Here is a 17,227-nt window from a genome sequence, read left to right as displayed (position 1 = left end):
GTAGCTCATATGATAAAAGTTGAAAGTGATTCTTTGTAAAGAAATGAAAGCAGGACTCTTTAATGGACCTCTACTATTAGAACAGCACTTGTGTGACATGAGATTGGCACAAATGGCTAAAGACAGTCATGATGTTTACATTTTTATAGTTTTGTTCCACAACTTTAAACTAAATCTACTTCGACTGACTACTTCTCTGTGGCTGACGATACTTGACTTACAGTCGCCTTAATTTGTGACATCTCTTATTATTTAATTTGCCCGATAAGTGAAATTTAATTTCATATAGTAATTGATAGTCGGTTGCAACTTCTTCATGTGTAATAATTAGCAAACGTTCTAAAACATCTGTTGTGTTTCATCGCTCTGCTATTACAAATGTAGAAATAATTTGATCTATGATTAGCCATTTTACTTCACTGGTGTCTTGTCTCACAATGTGTGTATATATAACGTTTGAATAGTTTAGATTAGTGTGCAGTGACTTCTAAAGCTTTGTTAGGTGTCCATTTATGTAATCAAAATTTCAGGTTCATAATAAAGAGTAAAATGTCTGTTTTTTATTTTTTTGTGTGTTTTCAGGTGTCTTGTTTACCTCATCGGTGTTGTAAATGATCTGGAGACCGGAGCAGATCATCTCCACCAGGTACAGCAGGAACAGAGAAACCGCATCGATCTGCAGCGACGACAGAAAAGGTTGGGAGTGAAGCACCATTAGAGAAATGACTGTCATTTCCACTCTGCATGCTACTCTCAAATCCGACAGTTCAGCCAAAAATCGTTGCATACTGCAAAAAAAAAAAAAAAGACATGTCTTTAATAAGTGACACCGAGACGTCATCAGCAATAACGTGAAGGAAAAGAACAACAGCAAAGCACTTAATGTGAAGAACTAACCTTCACTTCCATACACTCTTGTTGATTTTTCAATGTCTTTGTCGCAGCATGGCAACTTTGCAGCCTTATTTTGATTTTCAATTTCTGGCTCTCTCGCCTGTATTGGACTCGCTTCACTGGAAGTACAAGCTCCATCCAAACGCAGCGCACCAAATTGACCTCTTTCAATACCATTGACAGAAGAATAAACTGTCTGAGCGCCAGTTTAAAGCACATTCGCCTCTCATGGAGAGAGAGAGAGAGAGAGAGAGAGAGAAAGGCTGCAGGACTAATATTTTATAATGTGTCATTTATTTGCTAATTTATTCACACAGTTTCATCTTTAACAAGGTTTACCCATCCAAAATTCTGATATGTGGGCGGAACTTCCTCCTGCCCACATATCGCCATTAATCTGAATATTCAGATTGTAGTAAAAATAAGATAAGCCGTCTCATTTCTACAGTTGGCTGTTCGGCGACTCACCTGCAGGTGGTGATAGTCCCCGTAGGTGTAAACCTCGTCGCCGGTGTCCACGTTGAAGACGGAGTGGAGACACTTGGAGGGTCTGGGGTCATTTTTAAACTCCTCCACCTGAGAGACGAACACAGGTGGAGACCGGTCAGATAAGACGGGCAGCAGAGGGTGAAGATGGTGCACAAGAAGATAAAGGCAAAGATTTCTTTTGTTGCTTTTGATTTCAACATGGTGACAACTTTGAAGAGGTGAGGAAGAAACCGTGCACAGGAAGACAGAGAAGGTAAATATATGGTCCCTTACAAAAGCATTCTAGATCATTTTCTCATTCTCAAACTTTCCTCATTTCTTCACATTACAACCACAAAATGTGATGGATTTTTTTTTGTCACAGACAGACAACAAGTAGTGTATATTTAAAAGAGGAAATAAATTGATAGTTTTCAATTTATTTTAGTACAATAGCCATCAAGAGGTGTTGTATTTACCTAATTTCTAACTTCCTAACTAAAATCAACAGCAATCCACTGCTTTTAGAAGAAATCTTTTTTTTTTTTTTGATGGATTTTTGGTTCCAGTGGCTTCTGACTGCAAGTTGACAGGAAGGTGGGTTGTGATAGAATAGGAAGATGTGCAGCAAAGGTCAGAGAGAACAAAGAGCAACATGAAGACAAAGGAACAGCAATAAAAGCAGGTTTAGGTTATAAAACTAAATATAAAAGTTCTCAATATGTCACACAGCTCTGTTCTGAAAATGCTGAGTTTGGAACGACTGCCAACCTAAATTGCAAACCTTGAAGTAACTGTGGAGGATCAAACAGGTTACGTATGTGGGAAAACTATCACCAGATATTACCCTGAACACACCATTCCCAAAGCAACGCATGGTGGTAGCAGAATCATGTTCTGGGAGGATGTTTGGAGACGCAACCAGAAAAAGAGACTGGACTAAGAAAAAATCCAGTAAAATGTCGCTCTGAAGGCATGGAAATCTTGAAGACAAATAAAACAGAAGACATTCTCCTGTATCTGCAGCAAAAGGTGGTTCCACTAAGTGCTGACTCAGGGGGACTGAACACCAATGCGCACCATTCAGAAAACTAAGTACTTTGTGTCAAAATCTCATTGGAATACATTACAGCTAGTGAGTTCGATGTGATCAAATGTAAAATGAATACTTCTGGAACCTGTCACCGGCGCTTTAAGTCTTAAATCACATCCGGCGTTGCAGCAGAAGCGGCTCTAACTGTGCCAGTGACACATATTGAACATAATCTTTTATTTCAGAGTCAACATCCTCATCCCATGAGGAACGACCGTAAACGGATGCTGTGGGGCGGACTGCGTCCTGCTCTGTGGCAGATAAGGGTCACATTCAGGTCACCAAAACTGTGACATGGTTTGCAATAAGCCCTTCACGGTTTCTTGGCTGCGTTGTTTTGTTCGGTGTTTTGTAGGTGGCTTTGTGTGTGTTTGCTGCATCGACTCAGCTCCATGCTAAATCACAGCTGCGCTGCCAGTCCTGTCATGCAGTTATAAATAATTGGCCTTTTGTCCCATTTTTCCCTCATTTGTTTCCCTTTTCTCCCTCCTCTCTTCCTCTCTCTCTCTCTGCCATCTCACTCCTGAAGCCTTCCTGCCTTTCTCCCTGGTTTTTTTCTCTCCTCAAGTCTTCCTTTTCAGCTTTCTATCATGCTCCCTACTCTTTTCATTCATCATCCTTTTGCTCTTTGTACCTTTATCTTTTCTTTTGCAGACACACCATCTTTTGTTTGGCTCTCTACTGTTTTCCACCCTTTTCTGCCTTCGTGTTGCTACATGGTTGGGTCGTAGTCGAGACCCTCGGCTCTATTCCTGGAACTGCTCCACTTCTTGCCGTCCCACACTAATACGGATATAAACATAAGTGTGCGTAGAGAGTCCAATGAGTTCTGCTGCACATATTTCCATAAGAGATGCTTTTTTCTTTCTTTAGTGGACCACCTGAATCTCACTCCAATGATGTCAAAATGTCAACTGGCTCCACTCTTGAAAAATTTGTTGTAATTGCTACAAAGCACAATCAAACGTTGAGTGTAGCCCCCAGTGATTCTTTCTGATACCCCGCTGTAATGGGAATGATCTGAAACAAGTGATGCTAACGGGATTTAAAAGTGCAGCAGCCCAGCTTTCGACATGGAGTCTGCATGTTCCCCCTGGGTTCTCTCCGGGTACTCCAGGTTCTTGCTACACTCTAAAAACATGCCTGCTGAGTAATTTGGTTTTCCAGATTTGCAATTAGGTGTGAGTGTGTGTGCGTGGTTGTCATGTAGGGAGGGACCAACATAAACATTTGAGCCACTATTGACAGCTGATAGCAGATCTTTACCAATAATATGTAAATATTTTGCAACCCTACTTTGACATTTTGAAAAATATGACCCCACTGTTATTTATCGGATTGATTTAGATATGTCTAATAATGACTAATATCGCCCAGTGCTGACGTTGGTGCCGGTGTATCGTGTATCCCTAATTATATGACTAGTGTATTATTTGTGCTGCCCTGGCAACCTGTCTAGAGTGTACCCAGCTTATCCATTTTATTTTGGCAATCTAAGAGTAGAACTGTTATTTCTTGTGAATAATACTAAAAATGTTATATTTCATGTGATTGTAAAGAAACGCCCTAAAGACGGTCCTTTACGCAGACATGGGCCTGTGTCACATCTTCAATAAAACCTCCATGTGGTTCTTAAGTACTGGAGACGGGGCCGTGACGAACGCCGCTTTGTGTAATTAACTGTGTAAACGCAGCTTTGTAATTAAGACACAGGAAAGCTCTTCTCTGAATTAGGTCGTGAAGGTCGAGACGAGATGAAGCAGAGCGGCTTTCTCAGAGTACACACAAACACGCAGCAAGAGAACACACACTCTGAAAAGACGCTGCTCATGAAGACCAACAACAACATCCAGCCAGAAGATCCACTTGGCCCTATTTTGGTGGCATAAAGCAAAGCGCGCTCATTAGGTTTATTGCAGACGTGGCATGAAATTTTTCAGTTCGGAGCAAAAGTCCGAGGTAATTAAAGGATAGTGTGTCATTAAGCCCTGAGGACTGAAGCATCCATCCTCTTCCTGTTGTCGTTTGCAGGAATATGAACAACGGGAACAAGATGCCTCCATTGCTTTAAAGAGGCGCTCTGCGTGGAAACACACTTATGATGGGGAGCTGCGCGTGACTGGAGGAAAACGTGCAATTTAAGAGCAGACACTGGAACAAACTCACCTTATCTGCCTGCCTCATGTAGCAGTAGAGGATCCCTCTCATGCACTTGATGGCAGAATGCTCCAACTCATGTGTGCGGCCCAGATCATCATCGATCCGGCTGAAGGTGAGGGAAGAGAAACGATCTTTAACAGCGCTGTTCATACAAGACATGAGTGAAACAACGGAACTGCGGGTCTCTCTAACAGAAATGGAATAATGATGTACTCACAAAAACAGGCTGAAGAGAGTCTTGATTAGCATTTATCAGCAGAACTTTAGAAGACAAATTGTTAATTATAGCATCTGACCACGTTCCACTGACAGCACAACCATCAACCATGTGTTTCACCTGACTTGCCACTCATCTTAATGATGAGTGGCACTCAATCAGCGCTGGATTCTCTGTATTAACTAGTTCCATGCGCTGTTTTTTAAAAGAAAAAGAAAAATTCACTAATGCCTCTCACCAGTTGCTATTTCACCACTAAACTTGGCAGATTAGTGTCGTCCCTCGGTTGGGGAGCATCTGTGCGTACTGACGGGGAAAAAAACAAAACAAAAAAAAACGCAGTCCGTCGTAATACCTGGGATTCAAGGTCAAAGTTCATCTCAACTTTTGAGATGCTGAGCAGCTGCTCCCAGTTGTATCAAACAAACTCATCACTTACAAATGTCTATAAGTAAAAGTAGTAGGACTAAAAATACTATTCCAGCTGCACAGCATCCAAAATGACAGGAAATGATTGACAGAAAAAAAACAAACAGTGTTTTATCCAAAAACAAAAGTCTACAAAGAACAAGCATAACAGAACTACTCCAAAGTGATGACAGCATGAGTAGCATAATTCTACATCAGTATTTAGTGAAGGAATAATTAGAAACAAGCTAAGATTTCTGCTCAACTCTTGAGCATTTAAAAACATTTTCAAAACTGCCCCCTCTATGGGAAAAGAGAGAGCAGGTCTGTCACAACAATTTGTCAGAAGTTATTGCGACAAACAATAATGTCGTTGTTCTGAGACCATTTTCAAGTAATTTAACAGTAAAGGCATAACAATGCAAGAACACATTCTAAAAGATAAAAAGCTTTCTTTCCAAACAAACATTAAACACTGGAAAAAAAAAACACTTCAAATATCCTAAATAAATAAACAAAAATGGAAACTGAAGTCTCAGTAAACAAAGCTATTCTCCCATAATGAAGTCAAGTTCAGAAAAAAGCACCAAAGTGAAGACTTTTGTCATCCAGACTTTGGTAGCAAAAAATACAGACATGAGGAAAAACGACCATGGAAATGGAAATTGTCGATTTACTATGCGATTAATCAATGTATTGCTTATTGCATCAGGCTTAAAAGGAAATATGTAAGGCCTGTTGCACAAACACACTGAACCTTTATGCATCGCTTGCTATTTTATTACTAAGAAAATTAAGAGAGAGCTTCGAAGGCAAGAGAACTACAACAACTATGCCAGCAGTACATTTATAAAACATTAGCATAAAGGTCAAAGGAAGAGCTGAAATCATGTGCACTTAGAGCAGGGGTTGTGGTAATTCCAGCCACTCATCAGATCCCTGAGTGTCTCACACTCGCTCAGACACACATGCGGCAGCTGACTCTGAAGTAAGTAATGGCACAAGCCAAGCCTGTCAGATGAGAATCATCTTAATTAAATCCCAGTGACAATTCTAATAAGAGGCAGCCATGACTGATGACTGGGATGTGCCGCTGGTCACATCACTGGAGTACACTCTATTTTTACCCCTCTCTTTCACTCCGTCTTCCCCCACAATCTAATTTCCTCGCTCGCTTTTCCTTCCCATCCCTTGTTTTCCCTGGCTACGCCTCTTATCTCCTCACACACTCTTTCTGCTGACCTTATCCCTCCCTGACATTCCTCCCGTTTTCCAGCCTGCTCCTCAGCGTCAAACCATTTTAGTCCCACCATCATCACATCTTCCTTTCTCCATAGTTTTCTGTCTTTTTTTTTTGTTTGTTTTATTCACACTTCAGGGAAATGCCCTTTTCTCAAGACGCTAACCAGTGATGAATTAATCAAATAAAGGGAGCTGAAAGAGAGAGGACTTTATAGCACTTGAGTGAGATGCTAACGTAGAACTCGTTTTAAAATCTGAAGACATGTTAGCCGTTTATTTAAAAAAAAAAAAATGTACGTATTGTGTTTTGTAAACAGGCCTGAATCATTTTCTGATTCAACTATGAATTTCAAGTTTTGGTTTTAAGCTGCACCACAATTTTTATTTATTTTTTTGCTGTTTGTTCTGTAATATTCTCAAACAAACCTCCAGCGCCTCAAGAGAAGTCCTAAATTATTCATACTCCTGGCAGATCTAGCCTGAAAGTAATCTTTGAATTTTTCCAACATGACTCAGAGGTTTTATTAACGTTTTGGTGAGGCCTGACGCCAATCTGATAGTGAAGTTAAAAAACTAGCAGAGATTTCTTACAGCCGTCGTTATCAACAACAACTCGGAAGAATTTTGAATGAATATACAAGTTACAACAATGTATAATTTCCCTCTGGGATCAATAAAGTATTTTTGAACAACAAAAAATCTAAATACGCTACAAATGTCAAACATGTTTAGTGTTTAAAGTTTAAAGGATATGTTTTTTTTTGCAAAGCATTATATGTTTTTCTTTAAGTTGTTATCCAGGGACTGACATGTTGAGGAGATTTCACTCAGTATTTCAGTATTTTATGAAGGCTTTGGTTCAATTAAACAAAAAATAAAACCATAAACTATTGGAGTCAAGAGAGACTTTGCTCAAAATACAGCAGCCAGAAATATGAGACACACAATCACCTGAGTGTGTGTGCGTGTGTGTGTGGTGACAGATATTCCACAATTACACGCGGTCCAGCTCTCTGCCAAGTAATCATGCAGTATTACCATAATTACGAAGCACCTCATTAATTAGGTAAATTAGTCATGAAAACAGCCCCAAAATAAGCACGAGATTTCAAATATATCATCAGCCATAAACAGTGACAAAAACAGGAGGCTTTTCAAATCATAAAACAGCCTCATTGTTTAAATAACGATTCAAATGATGAAACATAAACTTGTGTTAGAGGTTGACTAACCGGTATGCCATAGCCAGGGCCCAGGCACAAGCAGCGCAGTAGAGAGAGTCCCGGACCTTTGCCTCCTTTAAGTCAGAGAATGTCTTCACGGGGAAGAGCCCAGTAGTGGGGCTCTGGTAGTTCAGGATGGTTGTTTTCACTGGATAAAGACAGAAGAGAGAAAGAGAGGAGCAAAATGGTTCGTAGTAAAACTCCAATGATGGCTGCAGCCTCAGGTACCCGTCGACTCATGTCTTATGTTAGTTTATCATTTTTTTGGTTTTTGTTCTTTAGGTGGGCAACACTGAAACTAATTTTCAGTACAGACCACTTTGTACAATGTCAATAAAGCCTGATTGTAAGATTGTAAGGATTCTGGTTCTTAAAACTGAAGATCAACCAGTTTAATGAGAAGCTGAAGTTGATTTGGAACGAGAAAGAAAACATAAAAAACTGCGACGCAAAAAACAATGTGAGCATTAGTACAAGGAGAAATAACCGAGAGATATGACAGATTGAAGTTCTTCATCCATAAGATAAAATCTGTAAACATTTCGTTTCATTCTACACAGTTCTCTGCTTTGAGAGGGAAAAAAAAAAACGTCTTCAGATGCAGATTAAATTCCAATGCCCTTTTAGTTTCTGAGGGAGTCAAACCTTTAATTTAAATAAAAAAGTCTGTCTATGGCCCTCACATTTTGCACAAAAGCATGTAGAACAATAAAAAGAGTAGCAAAAGGGCTGTGATAAAAGAGAAATACTTGGTTGCAACATGTCTAAATATGGTCCTTGCAAAAAGGACAAACCTGCAAAAAAAACTGCAGACAAAATGTCAGCAGGCTATTTAGGATTAAACTGTTTTAATCTGTTTCATTCCTGTTTTGTTTCTTTTGGACTGAAAAAAGTTATAAAATATAGAGATTTGAACAAGACAGATGCCCTTTTGGCTCTTTATTCTAAGAACTGTGTTCTTTCTTTACTACTCAAAATGTAAAAGATGATCAGATTCATTTAGCAGCACTACAGCAGCTTTCTTTCTTCTTATGAATCTAATTGAATACACTGCATTAAACTCCAATGAGTTACAATTCGAATAAATAAATGTGCTAATCTTTTTTCTTTTTTTTGACTACAGAAAGTCAACGCTCACTTTTCATTCAAACTCCGGTTTCTTTCAGTTTCTTTGCGGGTTTCACAACAGAAGCAACTTGAACCAAAATGCTAAAAGTTGGATTTAGCATTAAATTGTTTCCTTCAGGACATGCGCACTCTTCTCGTCTCACGTTGGAGCTTTTCAGATGTTCAGACGGTGCCGGTTTGCTGGCTCCACGCTGAGAGCAACAAAACAAAGCAGTCGTTACACAACCACTGTTTGCCTCAATCGCTTTGTTCCTTTTTTCTCGACTTATGCATCAATGACAAACAGGAAATAAAGAAACAACCAAAAGAAACTTCCTCCATTTCAGCCCCTCATGTTGACCTTAACCTGCAAAACCTTTGCAGTTTATATTACTGATGTAGAAGAAAAAGAGCCATAAACTTTACATTCACATTGATTTAACAATGAATCTTCCTAAAAGCATCTGAAGTGCAAACCTGCCAACTGTAAATACAAATATAAATCTGCCTTGCCCTTCGGTAAATATCTCTCGTGTCTGATTGTGTCTGAATGCATAGCAGTGACTAAACAGATGGTGAACGAGTATCAGGTAATGCAGGCAGATGGCAAACCCTGCAATTATGTCTAAGTTTAGCAGGTGTTAGACAGCAAAAAACAGACTCGTTTAGATTTACAAAATTGACCATTTCTGGAAACGGGGTTAATCTGTTTCAAAAACAATAACATCCCCGACGTGATTATGTCTCCTTTCTGCCTCATTTCGCTTTTGGTGTACCCGTTAAACGTGTCGTCGTGTTCAAAAAAGCAGCTGCAGGTTTAAGTGATCCCATGACTCTTTTTGCAGTGATCAGGAATATATTTGCAATTTTGTGAGAAAGGAATTTTGCATCCCTCATTGAATATTTTTGTATTTTGGTTTAGCAAATTTGATATTTTTGTGGGCAAAGATAACCTGCGTTCATACAAAAAAATGTTTTCATTCATAAATAAAACTAACTTATTACAGTGTGAAAAAGAACAAAAAAAGTCAAACAAAAAAGGTAAAACTTACAGTAAATTATTGATTGAAAGCCTTAGAAAGTACAGTTTTCACTGGAAAAGAATTTTTTTTTAAAATCTAAATGAAAGGTTTTAGAGTGACTGAGTTGAAATTCAGACTTAAACCTGATTAAGATGCTCTGATATGACTTTAAATATAATGTCCAGGCTCAAATTTCCTCCAAGCGGGTGAAATTGATACTGTTTATCAAAGGAGGATGAGAAAAATTGATGCAACAGGTAGTTGTGGTCATTGCTAACAGCTAAGGATGGCACAACCTTTCCTCTTCATAAATAAGAGTTTCTTGCTGCAAGGCAAAAACACAAAACAAAACAAAAAAAACTGAACTTCTACATTGTTAGGAATAAAATCAAGAAGGTGATGCATAAATTTGCATTCAGCTTCCCAGTACATGGTGAAATTCTATGTCCTTAAAAAAAACAAATTTATTGTTATGGTTTTAATGTGACAATATATGAATAAAAGCTTGCAATGTACAAGCAAGGCAGCAATATGCGCGCTGGATATGAGCTAAACGGCCTGTTGGTATTCATTTTAATCCCCACAGTTCCACCTTAAGCTGGTAAAAATCCCAGCATCAACAAATTGTTCTAGTGAGACCTAAGAGAGAGGAACACTCCACAGCAGATAATGACCAAAAACGGGTCTAAAACATTCAGCTGGGGCTTTATTAGGAAAATCCACCAACAGAAGAAGACAGAACAGGAATAAGGCTTTAAAAAAAAAAATGTTTAAAGCATAGACACATCATAATCCTCTAAAGTATCTCACGGTGACACAGAGAGACACATCAGGCTGAGGTCTTCTCAATGATAACTAATGTATTCAAAGAGACGGCTCCATTTTTCCACCTAACATTATTCCGTTGCTAATGAAAGGCCCATCCACTATAGATCGCACTTTGATTCAGGACGAAAGAGAGACAGAGAAAAGAATCAAGAGTGACTGTGAAAGAGACAGAGGAGGACAGACATTATCATGAGGATGTGTCCGAGTGTGTGTGAGCACGTCAAGTGGAGACAGAAAGGATGTACGAGTGTGTGTGAGAATAAACAGTGGAAGTAGTGTGTACTAGAAGGAAATGAAGGGCTGGAGCGGTGAGTGGGTGAAGTGGTGAAGTGGGGGTGGCTGTCGCATTGGCAGAGATAAAGTGATTAATGGGATGAATTAGACGGATTAATAATAAACCTCTCAAAAAGTCCACCTCCTGGTAAAGTACTAATGAAGTACCTGGAACACACAAACATAAAGAGCTGTGCTAACGCTAGCCTCCTGCTCTTATCTGAGTATTACAGTTAAAAACGTTCAAACTACACAGAGAAAGTTTTAAAAATAAAACTAAATTAAATCTGTAATGGCATTTCTATTTAATATTTGTGAAGTTATATTCAATTCAAATTTTTTTATTTGATAAAATATTGCTGCAGCTCATACCATCAAAATGTCTCCAAAGAGTCGCTGTAGAAGGAGATGCTGTGGGCTGGAAGGCTCTCCAGTAGCAGTCAGTCTTACAACAAAACCGTAGAGGCCTCTGACTGAAGACACTGTTGCTGTATGACAGCGTCATGACTCTCATGACATACTGACAACTGCATTTAGCAGAAGCATGCCCTGCTGACACACATTGTTAGCATGTAGTGCTGATCCACCTCATTTGCTTTTGCTTCTTTGAGTTTCTAGCTGTATGCTTGGAAAGCAGGTGGACTTTGGGGTTGGAGATCACAGAATATTATTTGAGCTTTTGAGATTCTCATCAGCTATATAAAGGTAAAAAATAAAAGCACAATACCCTGTTGCCATGGTTACACATTATGGGAAGTGGTCAAAAGTAAGAAAAAAAAAAAAAAAGTTGAGCAAAAATTCTGCCAGAAAAACAAGAGCAAATAATTGTCCAAATGTGAAACGTCTCAACCTAAAAGTGATGAGGAGACATTTAGGAAGAGAATGAATCAGAAGTGGCTTTACAGAGTTACGCTACTTGCTGCCTCCATGAGCGAGCTATTAGCGAGAACACATAGTCAATATATCTGACCAGAGTAAATTATTTTAGGCTCACGGTGTTAGTCTGGATAAAGTGCTTTGCCAAAGATTTCACCCAGTTCTTTTTTTTTTTTTTTTTTTTTTTAAGAAAACTCTAAGATCTCCATTTTTCATGAAAGTGAGAGGAGATTTATTCCTGTTTTAGGGAGATTTAACACTATATTCTGGATTAAAAAGTAAAATAATGAGCATAAACGATGACGGGGCTGAATGTTGTTTGGTCTCGGGCTAGAAGTTTCTTGGCATGCAAATCATCTGTTGTTGGGAGTTTTCTGTGTTGCCATCCATCAAGCTAATGTCCCACTAAATCAGCAGATAATGTCTCAGGCACACACAGGCTGCTCTTTTACAATGGGCCATTTCACTGCTCCACCAGGCTGAAGAAATGATAATGACGAAAAAAAAAATAACAAAAAAAGAAGAAGCAATGTGATACCTTTTCGGAGACATCATGAGAACAAAATAGAAACGCAGCCTGCTGTGATCATCACTTATATTAATGTTGAGGCTGGTAGAGTATTTTCAACTGCTTGAATTGGTGGTTTTTGTCAACATGAATAAAAAGCAAAACAAAATAAAACCTGCATTAGCTGTCTTTCTGCTAAATGGCAGTACACAGCAACAGGGAGGGGAGGGGAGAATAGTGCTACAACAAGAAAAAACAGCAGAAAAAAGAAAATCCTGCCTTTTAGGCAACTTTGTCTGGCAACTCACAGGAAAGAAATGACAGGAATTTGTTGTGGTCGTGAGAACATAATTTTTCAAACTTTATCAAAAATGTACACGAAAAAGGCAAAAAATATTTTCCCTTCTAACAAATAACCTAGTTGTATTTCCTTAATTCATAAACTCAAAAAATAAGAAAATAAAACAATTTTGTTCATTTGCATTAGATTTTTGTTTCTTTTTGGTTTAGATGTAAATTCTGTATTCCACCACCTTTTTCCCAGTCAGACTGCTGGTTTGCTTAACAGAGTAATTAAGGGACAAATTAACCATTTGATCGGATTTTCCTACAGCCCACACACTGCACAATGGTCAATGAAAACATTTACAACTCCAGTGTGTCTTTTGGCACTATTAAGGATCAGAAATGTCCCACAAAGTGACTTTTCATCTCTTTTACAGAAGGTGAAGAGGACATGGAGCTTGTGCTCCGTTTTCTCTTCACCAGGGTTCTCAGGCGACACCCTGTTGTTTTGTGGAGACACATTGTCCCTCCAAACCATAAGGCTCCTCTGATCCATGCAAGGTGAGATTGTTAATAGTGCCGTAGGATGAGATATACTAAACTCACATAACATTAAACAGCTGTAGTTATCAGGTTTTACGAGAAAAGTTATTTTTAACATACTTTTTAGAACTGTCGCCATGTCCTGACAATACAACATATAACAGATAATCTGTTCAGCTCAGTCAGAAACAACCAATCAGAGCCGGGAGGAGGGTCGTAGCACTGTCAATCACCCTTGTGTATGCACCCTCTTTCTCTCTGCTATGCTGCAGCCTCTCCCTGTCAATGCTAATGCCGGTTAGCATGGCCACCATTGATGGTGCATTTATTAGACAGCGACAGTAGATCTGGGAAAAGATAGAAGAATTGATCTTTTCTCATATTATCTGTCTTATCTAGCACTCTCACGACGTGGTGACAGTTTAAATAAATATGTAAAAATGTGACATGACCCAACCTTAAGTAAGTTAACATCCATTGCAACATGCTGTAATGAATTTTATTAAATTAAAAAGTGTTGAAAGTTTGATGTCTGACATTCAACACAATTTATTTATTAATTTTTTTATCAAATGAGTTGCACAAGTATCGGTTGCCATTTTTTAAGACAAACTCTTTCTTTCAAACAAAATACCAGAGACAAAGCTCCACATTTTTTTGTAAATAAATCCAGAACAAAGGCTGGACGTGACCGGAAGTGTGTAAAATGTGGGGAAAACTGAACATGTAGCTTCTACAACTCTATTTAAATATCACACAAACGAAACTAATAAAGAAAAAAAAACCTTTTACTTCCATTTTCTAATCAGTGTGAGCCCCAACAGCTACAGCAGCCAACCTTCTGCCACCAGCGTTATCATGGAGCAGACTGAGTCGGTCGAGTGGAGCCATATTGGCACATAAATGAGAAACCAGAGAAGTAGCAAAGGGAGGGGAAAAAAATGAACGATGAACCGTAAGAGATGGAGGGAAAGCTTCCCTTGCTATTCTCTCCTTGATAAGAGAAATATAGTGCTTAATCATAGCAGCAGCAGCAGCTTACTGCCCCTGCTTTTTCGACTCAGCTGAAGGCAACACGGCACACCTGACGAAAAAAAAAAAGTATGGAGAAAATGTAACTGGTTTGATTTGTCATTGTCATCCAGCCTCAACCCTCTCCACCTCTTTTTCTTGCAGAAACTGAGCGAAAGCAGGTATATTGGCGAAAGGGCCTGCGCGCCGGCGATAACAATGTTGGCTTTGTTCCCTGCTGGGGATTGGACGACGGCTTCCAGCCGCCACCCAACACAACAATTAAACAACCTCGCTGTTTAAGGTGCCGTTTCACAATCCAATCTGGCAGAGGCTTTTCTTTTTTTTTTTTAAGAATCTATGAGGTTTCAACAAAACCGCTGCTCTAGGCAGTGCTGCGCTCACTGATAGTAACAAATTGGTTTTAACTGAGAGCTACACCTGTTGTTCACTCAGCCCCCTGCATTGTCTTCTCTCATTTTCTAAATGAATGCAAGCTAATGAAAACACGCAAGGCTTGCGCTGACTGACCTTACTGAACGCATAAACAGAGGAAGAAACGTACACCGACACACACACGCACACACACACACGTTGCCTCCATCAGAGCTGACCAATGGCCTGTGTCATATCTGCAACAGGAGTGTTCATGGGTAAAATTGGTCCATCCAGCCCGGAAGAGACGTTTTCTTCACAGGATACATTAACAAACTTTGATTCTGCTAAGTTTAAACTGTGCAGTGATCCAGAAAGACGTGGCCAGAGCTGGCGGTCACTCAATGGGAATGAAGTTGAATAAACTTTTTGGTCTTGCCACGTTTGCTAGTATTCTTAAAAGCACTTGAAATGAGGAGGATTTTTGTGTTGCATCTTTTAAGTGCAGGGTTCAACTACTTGGAAGAGTTACCCTCTTTTTGTGGGGTAAAAAATGAAATCATGTTGATCATGATTGATTTGTAAAAGCAATAATCTATGAATCACCTTCATAGATTAAGTAATATTAGCTCATGTGTATCATATTTGGGTTGCAGAGAGCTGTTCTACAGTATAAATTCCTCCTATGCCATCATAACCAGAGCTAGACATGTAATAAAGTAGTTTATATGTTTTTATTTGGGGTATGGATTGTATTTAACTGCCAGCTAAAGCATAACAAAAACTCTGTTGCACTTATGTTCAATGACAAGAAAGATTAGGTCTTTATTTTTTAGTCTCCATTATACAGTCAGTTTAGCTGTATTTACAATTCAACACTCTCATATATCACATTACACATTCAGTATTTAAAAAAATGCTATTCTCACATTTGTCACTTTATTCTGTCACTTTTGCTCTCAGACAGTACCAGATACTTGATTTTCCTCATGACTGCTCTCTTCTGATCTTTCTACCTGATTTGTCAGAGCTAAAATTCTTGCTTACACCCCCCACTTCATGCCCTCTGCTCATCTGGGTTCGCAATAATCTCAGCCATCTCTCAACTACTCCACAAGCGCTCACTACAATCTCCAGGGTCCCGCTCCAATTTTCCTTCAGGATTCATTTCTTGTTTTCTCTTGACTAACAATTTGTTTGAGGTTGTTGGCCCTGTAAAAGGATGATATCCAGTGGAAAGTTGCCAAGGGTTAAACAAATGCATACCAAGGTAGAAAAATAACATTGATTTCTAAGCTGTGTCGCTCCAAATTCTGCAAATGTGTGCTCTAAAGATTTTCAAGCAAGACTGGTTGAGCTGCACCAGGAGAAATTAGTGCTTCCTTGAGAAACTAATGAAAACTCCCCATTAGCTTGTCACTGTACTGTATCCACAGGGCACAGGCAGAGCTCTTCTTTAAATTAACTCTTTGAAAAATAGTGGTAACTGATGCACTTAGCAAAGAGCAATGGATACAATTCAGGCGATTCAATATGTAGAGTAACTTAAAATAAAGTGGAGAAGCAGTCTCTGCTTTTTAGTGCGTTAGTGGCAATCACACATACTGAGACTGATGGGTGAGATTACAAATACAGTCACATAATTTATGGCCCTGATTTTGACTGATCATTCTCATGGCTAAAGCACTTCTGAAAATTAGGTGCAGATTATTGGATCGCGTATAGTTTTAGTTTTAAAAGATAATGAGTATTTATGTATCACCACATGTTTCTCTAACCTTCAAGATTTTTAATAAACTAAAAAAAAAAAAAAACACAGTACAGATTGTCTGGATAATGTGGATCAAGTTGCCATAATCTTTTGTAGCATTTATTGTCATTACAATACAATTCAATATTGTGAAGCAGGCTTGTTCAGGAAAACAATGTGATTTTTTCAAATTAAACTGTAGTTACATTAGATGCTACTTCTGAAGGTATTTATGCTCACAAACAACAAAGAATGAAAAAATAAATCAACAAAATAGCACAAACAACAATCCTGGCCGTCAAACATAAATCAAAATTACTATCACTATAAGAACATTTTTGCAAAAATGATAAATGATACATTAAATGCCTGTCCTATCAGGTTAATTGACTGAAAGTGATAGTTTTTCTGTGTACCCAGAGCATCTTGGGCGCTGCGCACTCTTCCTCTTGCCCATATAAATATTTAAGAACAAGTAAAAAGTGACGCTCCAGTATCACAAATCAGAGCCGAAAATTGACAACTTTTAACTTCTGGTTGACTACTTTATGAATTTATAACATCTTTTGAGAAGCCTCATTTTTCTCATAGAGTAAAATTGTAAAAGTAAGAGGAACACAAACACCTTTTCTCCTTCACAGTTATTCTACTTTTATACACATTTACAAGCTGGTGAATGAAAAAATGCAGCTTTCGCTCACCAGATCTGAATCTACCTAGTTATAAATTATTCATGTTGAACACAAACAGATTGAGAATACCAACATCAACGTACAAAGCGAACCAACATCAGTTGAAGCTACATTGTCAGTCTGTACGTCAAACGTTTCTCCCCATTCAATGCAGACAACTAGGAAAAGCCCAGTTTATGGCCACAGTAGTAACATCAGCGCTGGCCCTCGGGGACAAGAGGTTTTGTAATACCAGAAACTAATAACCACATG

At 38.7% G+C, this 17,227-nt stretch overlaps 1 protein-coding gene across 3 annotated transcripts in view; it reads right to left on the bottom strand.

Moving 5' to 3' along the window:
- Positions 1–17,227, bottom strand: part of phkb (phosphorylase kinase, beta) — a 97,923-nt gene that overhangs the window by 71,795 nt on the left and 8,901 nt on the right. For all 3 annotated transcript variants that reach the window (XM_055060070.1, XM_055060069.1, XM_055060068.1), the window contains 4 exons: positions 7,715–7,853; positions 4,622–4,721; positions 1,363–1,470; positions 596–676 (listed from right to left, as the gene is read on the bottom strand). In XM_055060070.1, the coding sequence (XP_054916045.1) occupies positions 596–676; positions 1,363–1,470; positions 4,622–4,721; positions 7,715–7,853 (428 nt within the window). The remainder of the gene's footprint in view (positions 1–595; positions 677–1,362; positions 1,471–4,621; positions 4,722–7,714; positions 7,854–17,227) is intronic.

Source organism: Poeciliopsis prolifica, unplaced genomic scaffold, assembly GCF_027474105.1.
Source record: "Poeciliopsis prolifica strain line A6 unplaced genomic scaffold, Auburn_PproV2 SCAFFOLD057, whole genome shotgun sequence".
Lineage (NCBI taxonomy): Eukaryota > Metazoa > Chordata > Actinopteri > Cyprinodontiformes > Poeciliidae > Poeciliopsis > Poeciliopsis prolifica.
The sequence above is the reverse complement of the archived record's forward strand: the minus strand, read 5'-3'. Positions and strand labels throughout refer to the sequence as shown.